Source organism: Panthera leo, chromosome A2 (genome assembly GCF_018350215.1).
Source record: "Panthera leo isolate Ple1 chromosome A2, P.leo_Ple1_pat1.1, whole genome shotgun sequence".
In the NCBI taxonomy this organism is placed as follows: domain Eukaryota; kingdom Metazoa; phylum Chordata; class Mammalia; order Carnivora; family Felidae; genus Panthera; species Panthera leo.
Window position 1 is genome coordinate 24,525,431 of NC_056680.1, and position 16,603 is coordinate 24,542,033.

At 41.6% G+C, this 16,603-nt stretch overlaps 1 protein-coding gene across 2 annotated transcripts in view; it reads left to right on the top strand.

The window, feature by feature from the left end:
• The first annotated feature begins 15,462 nt into the window (after positions 1-15,462).
• CCDC66 (coiled-coil domain containing 66) overlaps positions 15,463-16,603 on the top strand; it is a 49,334-nt gene continuing 48,193 nt past the window's right edge. For both annotated transcript variants that reach the window (XM_042929702.1, XM_042929705.1), the window contains exon 1: positions 15,463-15,548. In XM_042929702.1, the coding sequence (XP_042785636.1) occupies positions 15,538-15,548 (11 nt within the window). In that variant the 5' untranslated portion in view covers positions 15,463-15,537. The remainder of the gene's footprint in view (positions 15,549-16,603) is intronic.

Here is a 16,603-nt window from a genome sequence, read left to right on the forward strand (position 1 = left end):
GAGGGTAAATCTAGGCCTGTTACTCCGTACTGATCAGAAGAGGAAATCTTGCAATGAAATCTTAACAGATCACCTTGTCTCAAACTTTTGTAATCTGTTCTCAATTCACCAGAGTCTTATTTTTTCCTAAAATATCAATCTCTTATTATTGCCTGCTTAAAGGTCTTTTATGGCACTCTCATTTTTAGAATAAAATTTGAGCTTAGTGTGGCATATTTCATGACTTCATGATGAGGCCCCTTCCCATCCCTCCACCTTCATTCCTCACCATTCCCTCACATGTGCTGTTGGCTCCAGCCATTTCAAAACATTTATATTTGTCCTCCCCATCCCACCCACCAACACTTACCAGCACCTACTTCTCTGTCTTTGAACACACTGTTTCTTCTGCCTGGAATATTCTTTCTCCTCTTCCATCTGGCCAACTCTTCTTTAACCTAGACTATCCTATAAACTTTCCCTAGACCTTCCCATCTCCACCAGGTAGAATCACTCCCCTGCCTTTTCATATCACTATGAACTAAATCTTGTATGTGCCCCCTTTCCTGCATTTATCACATGGCATTGTATATATTTGCTTGTCTGTTCCCAATAATATCTAGTACCTCCCATGAGGATAAAGAATGTATTTCCTTCATTAGGTGGCTAGTGTTAAATTCATCCAACCATGGGGTGCCTAGGTGACTCATTCAGTTAAGGGTCCAGCTTTGGCTCAGGTCATAATCTCATGGTTTGTGGGACCGAGTCTCATGTCAGTCTCTGTGCTGACAATATGGAGCCTGCTTGGGATTCTCTCTCTCTTCCTCTTTGCCCCTCTCCCCTCCTCAAAATAAATAAATAAAACTTAAAAAAAAATTCATCCAACCAATAAACATTTCCTGAGCCTTTCACCATATGCCAGGCAATGTTCTATGTCCTACAGATACAACATTGAGCAAGACAGAGTCTTTGCTCTTATGGAGTTTACCTAGGGGTGAAACAGGTAGCCAATAAACATATAAAGCATAGCACATGTAGAAAACAGAAAAAGAGAACCCAGTTAGAAGGCTGCTTCAGCCATCCAGAGAACAGAGATGATTTTAACTTGGAATAGAGTGAGGGAAGGGAGGAGAAAGGAGCGAGAACTTGATCCACTTGAGACACATTTCTGAGATAGTCAGTAGAGTTTGTAGATGGATTTCTTGTGGGTGAGAAGGGAAAGGGAGAAATTAAGAATGACTTTTATGTGGTAAGTGCCTAATAAATTTGTGTATAAATAAGTTCCTTGATAATTGAAAACTAGTTTTAAAAAGATGAACCTGGGGGCGCTTGGGTGGCTCAGTTGGTTGCGCGACCGACTTCGGCTCAGGTCATGATCTCACAGTTTGTGAGTTCGAGCCCCATGTCGGGCTCTGTGCTGACAGCTCAGAGCCTGGAGCCTATTTCAGATTCTGTGTCTCCCCCTCTCTCTAGTCACCCCCACTGCTCACGCTCTGTGTCTCTCTGTCTCTCAATAATAAATAAACGTTAAAAAAAAAAAAAAAGATGAACCTGTAGAATTGATTCAGAATCCAAGTGGCCAATTTCACTGGGAAAACTTGCCTTGTACTGGCTAGTTACCATGGAATAGTAAGTAACATTGAACAAAATGGATGAAGGTGGTCAAAAAGTATAGACTTCTAGGTGTAACATAGATAAGTCTTGGGATGTAACATACAGCATGGTGAGTATAGTTAATAGTACTATATCGTATATTTGAAAGTTGCTAAGAGAGTACATCTTAAAAGTTCTCATCACAAGAAAAAATTATAACTATGTGTGGTTATAAGTTAACTACACTTTTTGTGATTATTTTGCAATATATACACACATAAAAAATCATTACGTTGTACACTTGCAACTAGTATTGTGCTGTACATCAATTATACCTTAATGATAATTTAAAAAAATTAACATTGAGGTTAGACTTCAGAGTTACTTTGCACTTACTTACTGTCTGAACTTACTCAAGTTAAATAACCTTTCTAGGCCTCAGTTTTATTATCTGTATTATGGAAATAATATTAATATCTGTAGTTGAGGATTTTGTTTAAAGAATAAATTGAGAAAACCAATAAATTGAGACAAATGCTTTTAAAGTTCTTAGTACTATGCCTAATATATAGTAGGTATTCAATAAAAAGGAGTTTATTTCAATGTATCGTTAGTGAAACGACTAATAAATTAGTTATTTTGTTGTTCTGTGTTCAAGAAGAATATCATGATTAAAATTTTTGTAAACATTCAGTGATTCTCGGTAGAAATAAAATTAGGTAATTCTTTTTTTCCTTTTTTTTTTAATGTTTATTTTTGAAAGAGAGAGAGAGCAGGGGACGGGCAGAGAGAGAGACACACACAGAATCTGAAGGAGGCTCCAGGCTCCAAGCCATCAGCACAAAGTTCCATGTGGGGCTGGAACCCATGAACCGTGTGACCATGACCTGAGCCAAAGTGAGGTGCTTAACCAGTTGAGCTGCCCAGGTACCCCAGAGTTAATTAATTCTTGCTGTGATGTATTTTGTGTTCTGGAAAAATTAATGAAGCCTTCAAAAATATATACAAAATAGGGGCACCTGGGTGATTCAGTCAGTTAATTGTCTGACTTTGGGTCAGGTCATGATCTGGTGGTTCATGAGTTGGAGTCCTGTGTCGGGCTCTGTGCTGACAGCTCAGAGCCTGGAGGGAGCCTGCTTCGCATTCTGTGTCTCCCTCTCTTTCTGCCCCTCCCCCACTTGTGTTCTGTCTCTCTCTCAAAAATAAATAAAACACACACACAAAAAATTTTAATGTCCCCCTTTAAAATATATACACAAAATAAAATACAAAATTAAACTACTACAAAAATCTCTCCAACAGAATGAAAAATCTACAATGACTTAATACTTTCAAGTACCTTTTTAAAGTGTCCCATTTCCAAATATTTCTAATACTGAGAGGAAAGCCGGTTGGTACATCTCCTAGCTGAGGCAGGCAGTTCTCAGTAGTCCTGAGCCTTTCTTGGGAAAGGGTGGGTGGACCCTGAAGAGAAGAAGGCTGTGTCCCCAGCAGGGAAAGAGTAAACAAGGTCTGTTGCTAATTTCTTTAGAAATTAGGAGTAAATGAGATGAACACTGGTGAGCAAAATGAGAGACAAGTGGGGTTTCAGAATGGGAGAGAGAATGAGGAGGGAAGAAAACTATCAGAGCCTAATGAAGGGCAGCATATTGGAGACATCTCTCGAAAGGCTGGGGAGGAAAGACGTCAGGAGTTGGTGTTTTTACACATTCTGTAGAAGGGAAGAGAGAGAGAATATATGTAAGGGGATAACAGTGAGAGTGAAGACTGGCAATCCTCAAGAGCTGTCATCTGTGCTAATACTGTGAGCATATTATCACATAACTCTAAAGGCTAAAATCTATTATTGTCTCCATTTTACAGAGAAAGAAACTGAGACCAATTAACTGGGGCCAATTAACTTCCTCCTTATGGTGCAGGTGGTTAGCAGCAACGCAGAGATTTGAATCCGGTTCTGTTTAACCAGAGCCTATTCTTTCCTGCATCTTCCGGTACTGCCCCTGTAGTTCCTACTAATGGGTGGAAAGCTGTAGATTCAATAGAATCTGGGAAACCAAGGGGGGGGGGGGCGACTGTGGGGTAGGGGGACTGTGAGGGAGGGTGGAGCAGAGGGAGGCAAAGAAAACGTACTGGCAAAATCTCCTATCTGCAGTTCTTAAATAAAAATCGATTTAATTTAACTCTCTTTGTGTTTGAATTTTTTTTTTTTTTGAGTCTTGCAAAAAATGTAATCTTATACAATGGTAACGGTACATGAAGATTCTTAACTAATTTTATGTAAGGGGGTTTATTTGCCAAAGTCAAACTTGAAGTGCTGACCAGTTCAGATAATCACTCGAATCTTGTGAGAATGAGAGTTGCTCAATGTCTCTTTGGAGGCGATGATTCCTATTTCTGAGTAAGAATTAGCTTTCACTTTATTAATGAAGTATTTTTTAATGAGTTTAATATAATTAGAAAATGCGTCTCTAAATCTCCAGGGAGTCATGACTTTCTACAATTTTATATTTTCTATGTTAACCATTTGAAACCACAAGTTTTCAGCTAAAGTTAAGTTTCATCTATGAATGAAAACGTGTCATCACTACATAGGAAACTGGACCCACACTGCCATCTGCTGTGTCAAGATTAGGTGAAAAATCACCCACATAAACTGGACTTGAAGAATGCAAAATATACATTTGGAGAGCCTATATTGTGGAAAATGAGTACAAGGGAAAATAAATGCTTGCAATTATATGTTTCAAATTGTATTGGAAGTGTGGAGAGGAATTGTGTGTGTGTGTTTGAATTGGACATGAAAAAAACAATAGAGAATAGTATGACAAAACTTAAGTCCCCACCACCTATATTTAAATAAATAAATAAATAAATAAATAAATAAATAAATGCCTGTTTGTCTCCCTGGTCCCATTCTCCACCACTCCTACACCCATGCCGAAGAAATCACTCTTTAATGTCATGCTTATCACTGGAACGTTTTTAATAAGCAAATGCATACATCTTATAGGTAAATATGTTCACCTTTTTACTTTTGTGTGCTTTATCTAGGTTTTCCAGTGAAGAAGTCTCTATGGTGGTAACATTTCATCCTGGGAAGCTAGCTAGCAGAAAGAGCTCTGTTCCGATACACCTGTCCCGAAGAGTATTTCTCCCCAATTTAAGACTCACAGCTGCCCAAGTAACTTCTCCCTGGTTGTCACTAACACTCCAATCACGGTGCCTCCCTTTCTGCGGTATGTCTAAAATGCTATTTGTCCCATTACAGTTTCATGTGGGAAGATGTGCATTCTAGGTAGGGGAGAGCTAAAGAAAAGACATAGAAATGAGAGAGAATACAAAGGGTATGTGGAGAAGAATAAATAGATTGTCACAGCTGGAGCACTAGGAGGAAGGGGAAATACAGAGGACATATCCTACCACAGGCACACTGAGTACCGAGGGCAGAGAAACCCATTGTGTCATTCACAGAATGAAGGAAAACATGAACAACAAGAGTCAAATGGGGGAAAGAATGGCACAATTAGCATGACCTCTGCTGCATTTGAATTGATTCTGAATAGCCTGAAAACTGTGGCAGCCAGCAATTGGGGCCTTTGTAGCTAAGGAGGGAAGTAGAGTCTGGCAATTTCAGAGCCACCTGTACAGAGGTAAGATCGTAAATGTGAGTGGGGGATGAGCAGTCAGAAGAAGGGCTTAGGAGGAGAGTTGTAGAAAATACAACGGGAGGAGTCAGTACTGAGATGCCACAGTACCCCACTCTGCGAATGATAAAAATACCCCCATCCCAATTGTCCCACCACTGACTCCTCTGTTGCTGGCTATAACCAAATCCTTTCTTTTGGTTTTATCTCACATGTGTCCTTTTCTTCTAATGCACCTGAATAGAGGCAATCCCAGGAGGAAAGACATGGAGCCTGAGATGTTGCACTATCTACAAGCCTTTCCCCACCTCCTTCAATAATTTAATGTAAGAATAAACTGGCTTAGATGAATATCAGGCCAACCGGAAGGAAAAGAGAAGCCACCACTGGAGAGGAGCCTGCAGAGTCTAGGTTACAGGGAGAAGAAAGCCATCTCTCGCCCTCTTTTTCTTTTAAGAGTTTATTTTGAGGTAATCTCCATACCCAACATGGGGATCAAACTCACAACCCTGAGATAAAGAGTCACATGATCTGCTGACTGTATCCCCAGGCACCCTGAAAGCCACCTCTTTAGATGCTATTGCTAAAGAGGGATCTTAGGCATATTTCTGGCCGGCCACGTCTTACTGAATCAGGTGGTGGTTTATGTTTTTATGTTTGCATGTGTGTAGTGAAACATGTGTAGGAGGGAGCAAATAAGGAAAGCTAGGAACCCTAAGCATTCATAGATCCAAAGCAAATTCTACAATTTGTTTATCACAACAGTGATCGGCTCTCAGTCAGATTTGGGGGCCTCAACTCTTTTTGGTTGTTATACTAGAAAGAAGGTGTGCTTTACAGAATAAGCATATGTACTAGTTTTATTACCACTTTAACAAATTACCACACACCAAGTGGCTTAAAACAGCACAGACTTACTGTAAGGTCAGAAGTCTGATATAGGCCTCACTGGGCTAAAATCAAGATGTTGCTAAGCCTGCATTCCTTCTGGAGGCTCTAGGGAGGAATCCATTTCCTTGCCTTTTCCAGCTTCTAGAGCGTACCTGCATTCCTTGGCTCATGGTTTCCTTCCTCCATCCTCAAAGCCAACAACATAGCATCTCTTTGACCCTGTTTCCATTGTCACATCTCTTTCTCTGACCCTCTTCTGCCTCCCTTTTCCATGTTTCCATTGTCACATCTCTTTCTCTGACCCTCTTCTGCCTCTCTTTTCCATGTTTGAGGACCTTTGTGATAACTTTAGATCCACTCCCTATTTTAAGGTGAGCTGAGTAGCAAACTGAATTCTTTTTTTTTTTAATTTTTTTTTTTTTCAACGTTTATTTTTATTTTTGGGACAGAGAGAGACAGAGCATGAACGGGGGAGGGACAGGGAGGGACAGAGAGAGAGGGAGACACAGAATCGGAAACAGGCTCCAGGCTGCGAGCCATCAGCCCAGAGCCCGACGCGGGGCTCGAACTCACGGACCGTGAGATCGTGACCTGGCTGAAGTCGGACGCTTAACCGACTGCGCCACCCAGGCGCCCCAGCAAACTGAATTCTATCTGCAACCTTAATTCCCCTGTGTCATGTTAGGTTGCTTATTCAGTTTCTGGGGACATTCTAGGAATGTCAGGGACCTTTTTGGGGTGAGGAGTGAGGGACGCATCATTCTGCTTACCACAATGTACTTTCATGTATGTGACCTGTCATAAATACGATTACTTGATGGCACAGTTCATTTCCACAAAGGTTTCACCTTTTACTTCTGTGTGCTTTATTAAGATTGACCAGTGAAGAAGTCTCTGTGCTAGCAACTCATCTTGGGGAGTTAGTAGAGAAATTGCGATTCCTTTTTTTTTTTTTTTTTTTTTTTGAGGGAAAGAGAGAATGAGCAGGGGAGAGGAGCAGAGAGAGAGAGAGAGAGAGAGAGAGAGGGAATCTCAAGCAGGCTCCACACTCAGCATGTACCCCAATGTGGGGCTCAATCCTATGACCCTAGGATCATGATCTGAGCCAAAATCAAGAGTCAAACACTCAACAGACTGAGCCACTCAGGTGTCCTGAGATCTCTATTCTTATACACTTGTTACAAAAGAGATTTTTCCCCAAATTTACAACTCAGAGCTGCCCAGCTAACCTCTCTTTGGTTGCTGCTACATCTTATACCTACTCTAGTGTACCCTTTTCTTTGGTATGTCTAAGAAAATACATAAATTATGAGCCTCTGTTACCCTATTATGGATTCATGGGTAGCACTTTCCCATTTTACAGGATGTCTTTTCTAGCAGGAAGTCATTGGTTTGTGGCCATTTTAATTTATCTTCTTTCCAACCAATATTTATTTAGAAGGTACCATGTGTCAGGCTTTGGGAGGAAATGATGAAGAAGGGAGCATGTCCATGGTCTCACACAGAACACTCTAGTGGAATGCAGGGATGGTCACACAGGGTAACAAATGCTATTTGGGGAGGAGTGGAGAATGCACCCTGGAGAAGTGGGAAGAAGAGAGAAGGCAGTAAGGGGAGCCTCCCAGGAGGATGTGACATCTCAGCGAACAGGACAAGTTACTCAGTGAAGTTACTCAGTGAAGTGCCATGAGGAAAAGCACTCCAGCAAGAAGAAATAGTTCTAGGAGGGCAGGGATTTTGTCGATTTGGGTTACTCCTTTATCCTTTATGCTAAAACAATTCTTGGGACACAATAGGCCCCCAATAAAATCTGTGGTGCAAAGGATTATGTAAAATGGGAGGCAGGAAAAGTGGCTACATTCGAGGAAGTGGAACATTAGTGTAGGGAGGCTCGGGGCTCAAGGGACAGTGGTGAGAGGGAAACTTAGAAAGATCAAGATGGGGCTGATAAACACGCTATGTCCTTCGGACTTTGTAGTAAGGGCAACTGAGTTTTCAAATTATTGCCAGATTTTAAGCAGCACAGTGACTTAAACAGACTCCTATTAAAAAAAAAATTTTTTTTTAATGTTTATTCTTGAGAGAGAGAAACAGAGACAGAGTGTGAGTGGGGGAGGGTCAGAGACAGAGGGAGACAGAATCTGAAGCAGACTCCAGGCTCTGAGCTCTCAGCACAGAGCCTGACGTGGGGCTCGAACTCACAAACTATGAGATCATGACCTGAGCCAAAGTCGGACGCCTAACCGACTGAGCCACCCAGGCACCCCAAACAGACTCCCATTTTAGAAATCATTCTGGCCACAAAATAGAGACTGGTTAGGAGGTTGTTGGAATAGTCCGGGGGAGAGATTCCCCGGGGGGGAGGGGGAGCTCTAAATAGGGTGAACCGATGGGCATGGAGAGAGATGATGACAATTTAGAATCCACTTAGGAACTGAAAGGAACTTTAGACAGCTCATCTAATCTTTTATATGAAGAACCTGAGGTCAGAGAGGGTTGACTTATTCCTACAGTGGTTTTCTTTCTCTTCTTCCTCTGCTCTTTCAGTATTTCTTAAGATGCTTCTCAGAATTGTGCAATTAAGACCTTCATGCCTTCACACCTGAACAATTTACTTAATTTAATTTTGCTTTTGTCTAACGTATTGGTCCTTTGGTTTGTATCATCTGCTCCTGGGACAGAGAAGACAGCTAATTAACCGGCTCTGTAGAGCAGCACTCACAAATGAATCACAAAAACTGCCTAACAGTGGTGATGTGTAGGGAGGAAAGTGAATTCCACAAATGGAGGATGCTGGAAAGTCTTCCCAAATGTGTATTTCTGAAAAGCTTTGGAACAGTTTCAAAGAAAACTACAGAAATCAGTCCAGAATGCAACTTTCCAAGGTAGGATTTTAATTATTTTGTATCATATAAAAATGGTTCTGCTGAAGTCCTTCTGGAAACAAACCATGAATCCTTAGGCATTGATGGTGAAAAGGGGTTCTAGGTAGTCCTGATAGGGACAGACCTCACAACTTCACAGTTCTAAGGCCACTGGTTTTTATCAATCCCAATGCCCCTGTACCTACTGCAGATGCTTGATACACATGATATATTGTATTTATATCACATTGTGATATAAATTAAGACCGAATGGTGCACTGCCACACCCTGTCTGTCAGAAATGTTTAAGTATATCTGATGGGTTGGTAAGGTAGAAGTGCCAGGAGTGAATTTAACAGAGCCTCCTAGGGGTGCCTGGGTGGCTCAGTCGGTTGAGCATCCGACTTTGGCCCAGGTCATGATCTCACAGTTCGTGAGTTCAAGCCCCGTGTCAGGCTCTGTGCTGACAGCTTGGAGCCTGGAGCGTGCTTCGAATTCTGTGTCTCCCTCTCTCTCTGCCCCTCCCCCGCTTGTGCTCACACTCTGTCTCTGTCAAAAATAAAGAAATTAAAAAATAAAAATAAAAAAAAAAGAAATAGCCACAGTTTAAAAAAAAAACAGAAAAAAAAAAAAAAAAAAAAAACAGAGCCTCCTATGAGGACCCAATGGAAGAAAGATCTCACTAGTGGGGCCTCCCCTTGCAAACTCCATAAAAACTGAGTAAATGTATTAAAAATCATTAGTCAGTACAGAAATGCAGCTTGACACCAAAATGAGATACCATTTTACATCCACTAGAGTGGCTAAAATTAAAAGCTGACAATACCAGGGGAGCCTGGATGGCTTAGTCATTTAAGTGTCTTACCTTGGTTCAGGTCATGATCTTGTGGTTTGTGGGTTCAATCCCCATGTCGGGATCTGTGCTGACAACTCAGAGCCCAGGGCCTGCTTTGGATTCTGTGTCTCCCTCTCTTTCTGCTCCTCTCCCCTCCCCTCTGTCTCTCAAAAGTAAACATTAAAAAAATTAAAGAATAAATAAATAAATAAAGCTGATAATACCAAATGTTGGTGAAGGTATGAAAGCTACTAGAACCCTCATCCTCATACATTGGGGGTGTGTAATGGCACAACCTCTTCAGAAAACAGACTGGTAGTTTCTAACAAAAATTTTAAAACATCTGTCCTCAGACACAGCAATGAATCTCCTTCCAAGTATTTGCCCATGAGGAATGAAAATACATGTGTACAGACTTGCACATGAGTATATAGAGCGGCTTTTTTTTCAATATACCCCCAAACTAGAAGTGATCCAAATATTCTCAGATTGTCATACATTCCTACAATGTATGAACTCAGCAACAAAACAAGAACAAATTCCTATACTCACATAACATGATGAATTCACAAATGTTATGCTAAGTAAAAGAGATCAGACTCAAAACCCACACCTTGTGTGCTTCCATTTATGTGACATTCTAGAAAAGACTAAACTAAATCTATGGTGATAGAGATCAGAACAGTGATTGCCTACAAAAAGGGGTAGGGATTGATGGAAAGGGTACAAGAGAACTTTTGGAGGTCACAGAAATATTCTGTATCTTGATTGAAGTGGTGGTTAAATGAGTACATATATTTACCAAAAAAGTCTCTGAATTATACCCTAAGATCTGTGCATTTTACCATACATAAAATTTAAAAAAAATTTAAATCCAGGTTAGTTAACATATAGTATAATAATTTCAGGAATAGAATTTAGTGATTCATCACTTACATATAACATCCAGTGCTCATCCCAACAAGTGTCCTCCTTAATGCCCTTTGCCCATTTAGCCCTTCCCCCACCCAACACCAGGCCAGCAACCCTCCATTTGTTCTCTGTATTTAAGAGTCTCTTATGGTTTGTCTCCCTCTCTGTTTTTATATTATTTTTGCTTCCCTTCGTTTATGTTCATCTGTTTTGAATCCTAAATTCCACATAGTGAAATCATATGATATTTGTCTTTCTCTGACTTATTTTGCTTAGCATTTTACCCTCTAGTTCCATCCATGTTGTTGCAAATGGCAAAATTTCATTCTTTTTGATCACCGAGTAATATTCCATTGTAGATACATCTTCTTTATCCATTCATCAGTCGATGGACTTTTGGGCTCTTTCCACAATTTAGCCATTGTTGATAGTGCTGCTATAAACATTGGGGTGCATGTGCCCCTTCGAATCAGCGCTCCTATATGCTTTGGATAAAAACCTAGTAGTGCAATTGCTGGGTCATGGGGTATTCTATTTTTAAGTCTTAGAGGAACCTCTATACTGTTTTCCAGAGTGGCTGCACCAGTTTGTGTTCCCACCAGCAGTGCAAAAGGGTTCTTCTTTCTCTGCATCCTCGCCAACATCTGTCGTTGCCTGAGTTAATGTTAGCCATTCTGATTGGTGTGAGGAAATATCTCCTTGTGGTTTTGATTTGTATTTCCTTGACGATGAGTTATGTTCAGCATCTTTTCATGTGTCTGTTAGCCATATAGACATCTTCTTTGGAATAGTGTCTATTCATGTCTTTTGCCCATTTCTTCACTGGATTATTTGTTTTTTGGGTGTCGAGTTTGATAAGCTCTCTATAGATTTTGGGTACTAACCCTTTATCCGATATCTCACTTGCAAATATTGCCCATTCCATTGGTTGCCTTTTTCTCCTCTAGGATTTTGATGGCTTCCTGTCTTATGTTTAGGTCTTTCACTCATTTTGAGTTTATTTTTGTGTATGGTGTTAAGTGGTCCAGGTTCATTCTTCTGCATGTTGCTATCCAGTTTTACCAACACCATTTGCTGAAGACACTGTCATTTTTCCATTGGAAATTCTTTTCCGCTTTGTGAAAGATTAGTTGGCCATACATTTGTCAGTCCATTTCTGGGTCCTCTAGTCTGTTCCATTGCTCTGAGTGTCTGTTTTTGTGCCAGTCCCATACTGTCTTGATGATTACAGCTTTGTAACACAGCTTGAAGTGTGGAATTGTGATGCCTCCAGCTTTGGTTTTCTTTTCAGAATTGTTTTGGCTATTTGGGATCTTTTCTGGTCCCAATCAAATTTTAGGATTGTTTGTTTTACCTCTGTGAAGAATGCTGGTGTTATTTTGATAGGGATTGCAGTATATGTAATTTTCTTTTTAAATCAGTTTTTAAGGGCACCTGGGTGGCTCAGTTGGTTAACTATATGACTCTTTTTTTTTTAATGTTTATTTATTTTTGGGAGAAAGAGAGACAGCACAAGGCTGGGAGGGACAGAGAGAGAGAGGGAGACATAGAACCCAGAGCAGGATCCAGGCTCTGAGCTGTCAGCACAGAGCCCAATACGGGGCTCGAACCCATGAACTGTGAGACCATGACCTGAGCTGAAGTCGGATGTTTAAACTGACTCAGCCACCCAGGCACCCCAAGTGTCTGACTCTTGATATCATGACCTCATAGTTCATGGGATCAAATCCCACATCAGGCTCTGAGTTGAGAGTGTGGAGCCTGCTTGTGATTCTCCTTCCCTCTCTCTGCCCCTTCTCTGCTCATGCTCACTGGCTCTCTCAAAATAAATAAATAAATGTTTTTAAAAAATCAGTTTTTATTAAGAATATAAACTGGTCACATAAATAAAATATTTCAAGGAGAGTGCTATTAAATAAATTCTAAAATGGACAGAAACATGTAAAAACACCTGAAATATGTAGTCTTCTCAAGCAGAATATGTTATCCATGTATCCATTAATACATCCAATATCCATGGCTGTATTAATTGGTATTCAACGTCCATTAGATCATGGAATGAACCTCAGTATTATGATGTAGTTCTTTGTTGAAAGACCTTTCTATTGGTATTAAATTCATGGTATTAGTGAAAGCCTTGGTAAGTATCAAAAAGATAATTCAGTTATCAATTTACTAACTCAGCTTTAAATTAATCTTCTATGTAAAATGGATCTGGGCCCTTTAAATATTTTTCCTTTGTAGCTGACAGGATGTTAAGCTTTTTTTTGTTCTCACGAGTGGGGAAGGGGCAGAGAGAGGGGGGCACACAGAATTCAAAGCAGCCTCCAGGCTCTGAGCTCTCAGCACAGAGCCTGGCATGGGGCTCAAATCAAGAACCACGAGATCATGAACTTAGTCAAAGTTGGATGCTCAACCAACTGAGTCACCCAGGTGCCCCTAAGATTTATTTTTTTAAAAACATTTTTTTTGACGTTTATTCATTTTTTGAGAGACAGAGCATGAGTGGGGGAGGGGCAGAGAGAGAGGGGGACACAGAATCCAAAGCAGGCTCCAGCCTCTGAACTGAGCACAGAGCCCAAAGTGGGGTTCGAACTCACAGACCATAAGATCACGGCCTGAGCCAAAGTCGGACGCTCAACCGACTGTGCCACTCAGGCTCCCCTAAGATTTCTGGAGAGACACTGTAGGAAAAAAGAATCCTGTCCTTGCTTCCAGTGTATTCACTTGGTAGGCTCCTTGGAATCCAATATCTCAGTGGAAGAGGCTTCCCCCAGTTTCCAGCTTCTGCAGCACTGGCAGCTTCTCCAACATCAAGCTCATGCAGCATGGGCAGCATCTCCAGGGTCAAGCCCCCAGCACACAAGCTTGCTTCAGCACTCAACTCCTATAGAGACTAGTGGCCAGAAGCACCCAGCCATCAGCAGCTTCCCCCAGCAACCCCCTCAGGCAGTTTTGTAGTGACATGCCCCTGGTGAGATACCTTGAATGTCCCCCGGTAACCTAGAGGATGGATTTCTGGCAAGATCTCCTGGCATAAGCCAGGGTCATGAGTTCCAGTAAGGTCTGGATCTCGGTCCTGTGGGGCAAGGGGGCTCTTCCTTGGGGACTTTATCTAAACTGCTCTTTATATCTGCTATTTGTATATTTTTTAGAATTCTCTTTATTTCTTACTAGTCAATCTCTCATTATGCCAGATCTATTAACTATTATTATAGTTAATCATTATTTTTTAATGTTTATTTACTTTGAGAGAGAGAGAGAGAGAAAGAAAGAGGACACACGAGTAGGGGGAAGGGCAAAGAGAGAAGAGAGAGAATCCCAAGCAGGCTTCACGCTGTCAGCAGAGAGACTGACAAAGGACTCGATCGCACATACTGTGAGATCATGACCTAAGCCAAAATCAAGAGGCAGACACTCAATCGACTGAGCTACCCAGGTGCCCCCAAAGTAACATTTTATAAGTCACACCACTCTATCTCCCAGAAATACTCCTGTTAGCATGTCAGTTTAAATCTTTTTAGCCTTTTTTTTTTTTTCTATGCCTAGGTAAGTGTTCCTTAAAACAGAACGAAACAAAACACAGGATCAAATGTACTCTGGTACCTGTTCATTTACTCAGTCAAGTAGATTAACAAATGTTGATTTAAGTATATCTTCCACAGACCAGGTACATAAACGAATATTAAAAGATCTCTGAGTTTTCACTGAATGTACTATGAGAGTTCAATGTGCCTCATTTATTAAAACTATAGTTTCCAAAAATTGCTTGAGTAGATGAAAACCCTGTGAAGTTTTAGTAGCTGCATTATAATTCTTATCATGAAATAGCATTCAGCCAAATTTAATAAAGTTGTTGGCATTTTTTATTTTTTGCTGTGTTTTCATGTGACGATTATTTACTGTCTATGCTTTTCAGTGCCAGGTGCTGTGGCTATGGAGGTATATGAGACACCAACTGCCTGGCCCTCTGAAGCTCACTCTGGCACAGGATCTTAAACGTATGAGCGCGCGGATCAAAAGGGCAGGGACTGGAAGCTCCAGAGAATAGGTTCCTGATTTACCCACTAGCGGATTCCAGAGGAGGTTCTTGGAGGAAGTACGTTTAAATTTAGATTTTTAAGAACTAACAGCAGTTAGACTCATAAAACACTAGTTCGGAACATGGGCTCCGGGGTTAAATTGTTTGATTAACCTCTCTATGCCTCAGAGATAACGTAAAGCTTCACTAGACCTAAAGTCCTTAGCTCCCAGTCTGCACAAAAGAGCTGAAATTCAGTACTTGTGATTGTTGCAATTTAAAAAAGAGTTACAATGCATTCAGAGCCAGAAACAGGACAAACCCTGTACCGGACCTAGGAGTCTCTCCCCAGGTCCCCACTCCCAATTTATTTCATACCCGAATAACCCTCTCTTACAAATATGAAATACGGGAAATGTTCATTTCCTAAAAAGCTTATACTTTTAGTTTTTCCATATTTTTGCCACCTCCACCTGAGCTGAGGCACTTCTCTGGGGGCTTCGAGTGAACTAGGGGCGGAGGGAGGGGGGGGTGGTGTGCCTACAACTCCAACGAACGAAGATCCCCACTACCCAAGAACGAGGGCGAAGCGCCTGAGGCCAGACTAACCCAGCGGGTCTCCCCAGTGGCTTCTCCCCGGTAGAGAGAGCACCCTCCAGCACGACTAATTCTGATTGGTCTGTTCTCCCAGCTCGCCGGCATCACCGTATCCAATGGGCGTAGCGCTTGTTGAGCGGCGGAGGCAACCGGCATACACAGGGGACCTGAGTGTTCGTGGAGAGAGCGAGAGGTCAGGCCATGAACCTAGGGTAAGCTGGGGCGAGAAGGGTGGTCTCTAGCGGAGACGGGGTGAAGCTAGGTTGGCCCTTGGAATCCTTCGTGGAACACCTTCCCGGCTTGCGCCGCCTCATACGGCATTGTTCGGCTGCCTGTGGCGGAGAGGGGACCAGAGGCCCGGGACGGCGTTTGTCGCCGCCGCCGCTTTTGCACAACGTTACTCGCTGTAAATCTGTCCGGGACCTCCTTTCCGCCCTCTCATTAACCTCACGGTGGTGAGGGAAGAGAGGCGGAAAGCAGTAAGGGCAGATGGAGAGATAAAGTTTAGTGGCTTTCCGGGGAGAAATCCTGGCCCCGGCCCTGGTTTTTTGCGCCTTGGGCGTCTCTGCAGGTTGTCGGAGCGCCCAGAGGCGTTTAACGCCCGTAAGGCGGAGAACCGAGTCTTGAGCAACCGATGCATTGCCAGTGCTTGGCCCCTAATAGGCCCTCATTAAGTTTGTTGAGTAAAAAGGACTGTTGCAGGGAAGTGATGGTGAAGTTCATGTTTTAAGAAGATGAAAAGTTACCAAACTCAGACAACACATCATTTAGCAAATGAATTTTGTATCCTAGAATCTGTAGAGAGAAAAATAAATAAGACAGGCTGCCCCTAAAGGAGTTTACAGTGCAGTAATACTGAACAGACGTACTTTTCGGTTTCATTCTTTTATTTGTTGAGTTTCACGAACGTGTAAACATGGAGTATTCTAACCCTGCAACAGGGAAACTTTTAAAGTCCGTTTTCCCCCACTGTTTTAATAAAACAGGGTATTTTGATTTCCTCTACTTACCAACACTACAGTTTCGTGTTCCCAATGAGACTTTTTTTCAACCTTTTTTTCCTTGGCTGATCCCGCTGGATTTAATTTTGTCTCTTAGACATCACATTTGTCCCCGTTGATGTTTATTGACCTACACTTATTCCTCCCTCACTTTTAGGAAACAGTGAATTAAATGTGGACTATTTTTATTTTCAGTGGAATTTTTATTAGGACCTTGATTTGTACAAGTTACCTTGGTAGTGTCTATTGTTAACTTTGTGCTCTTG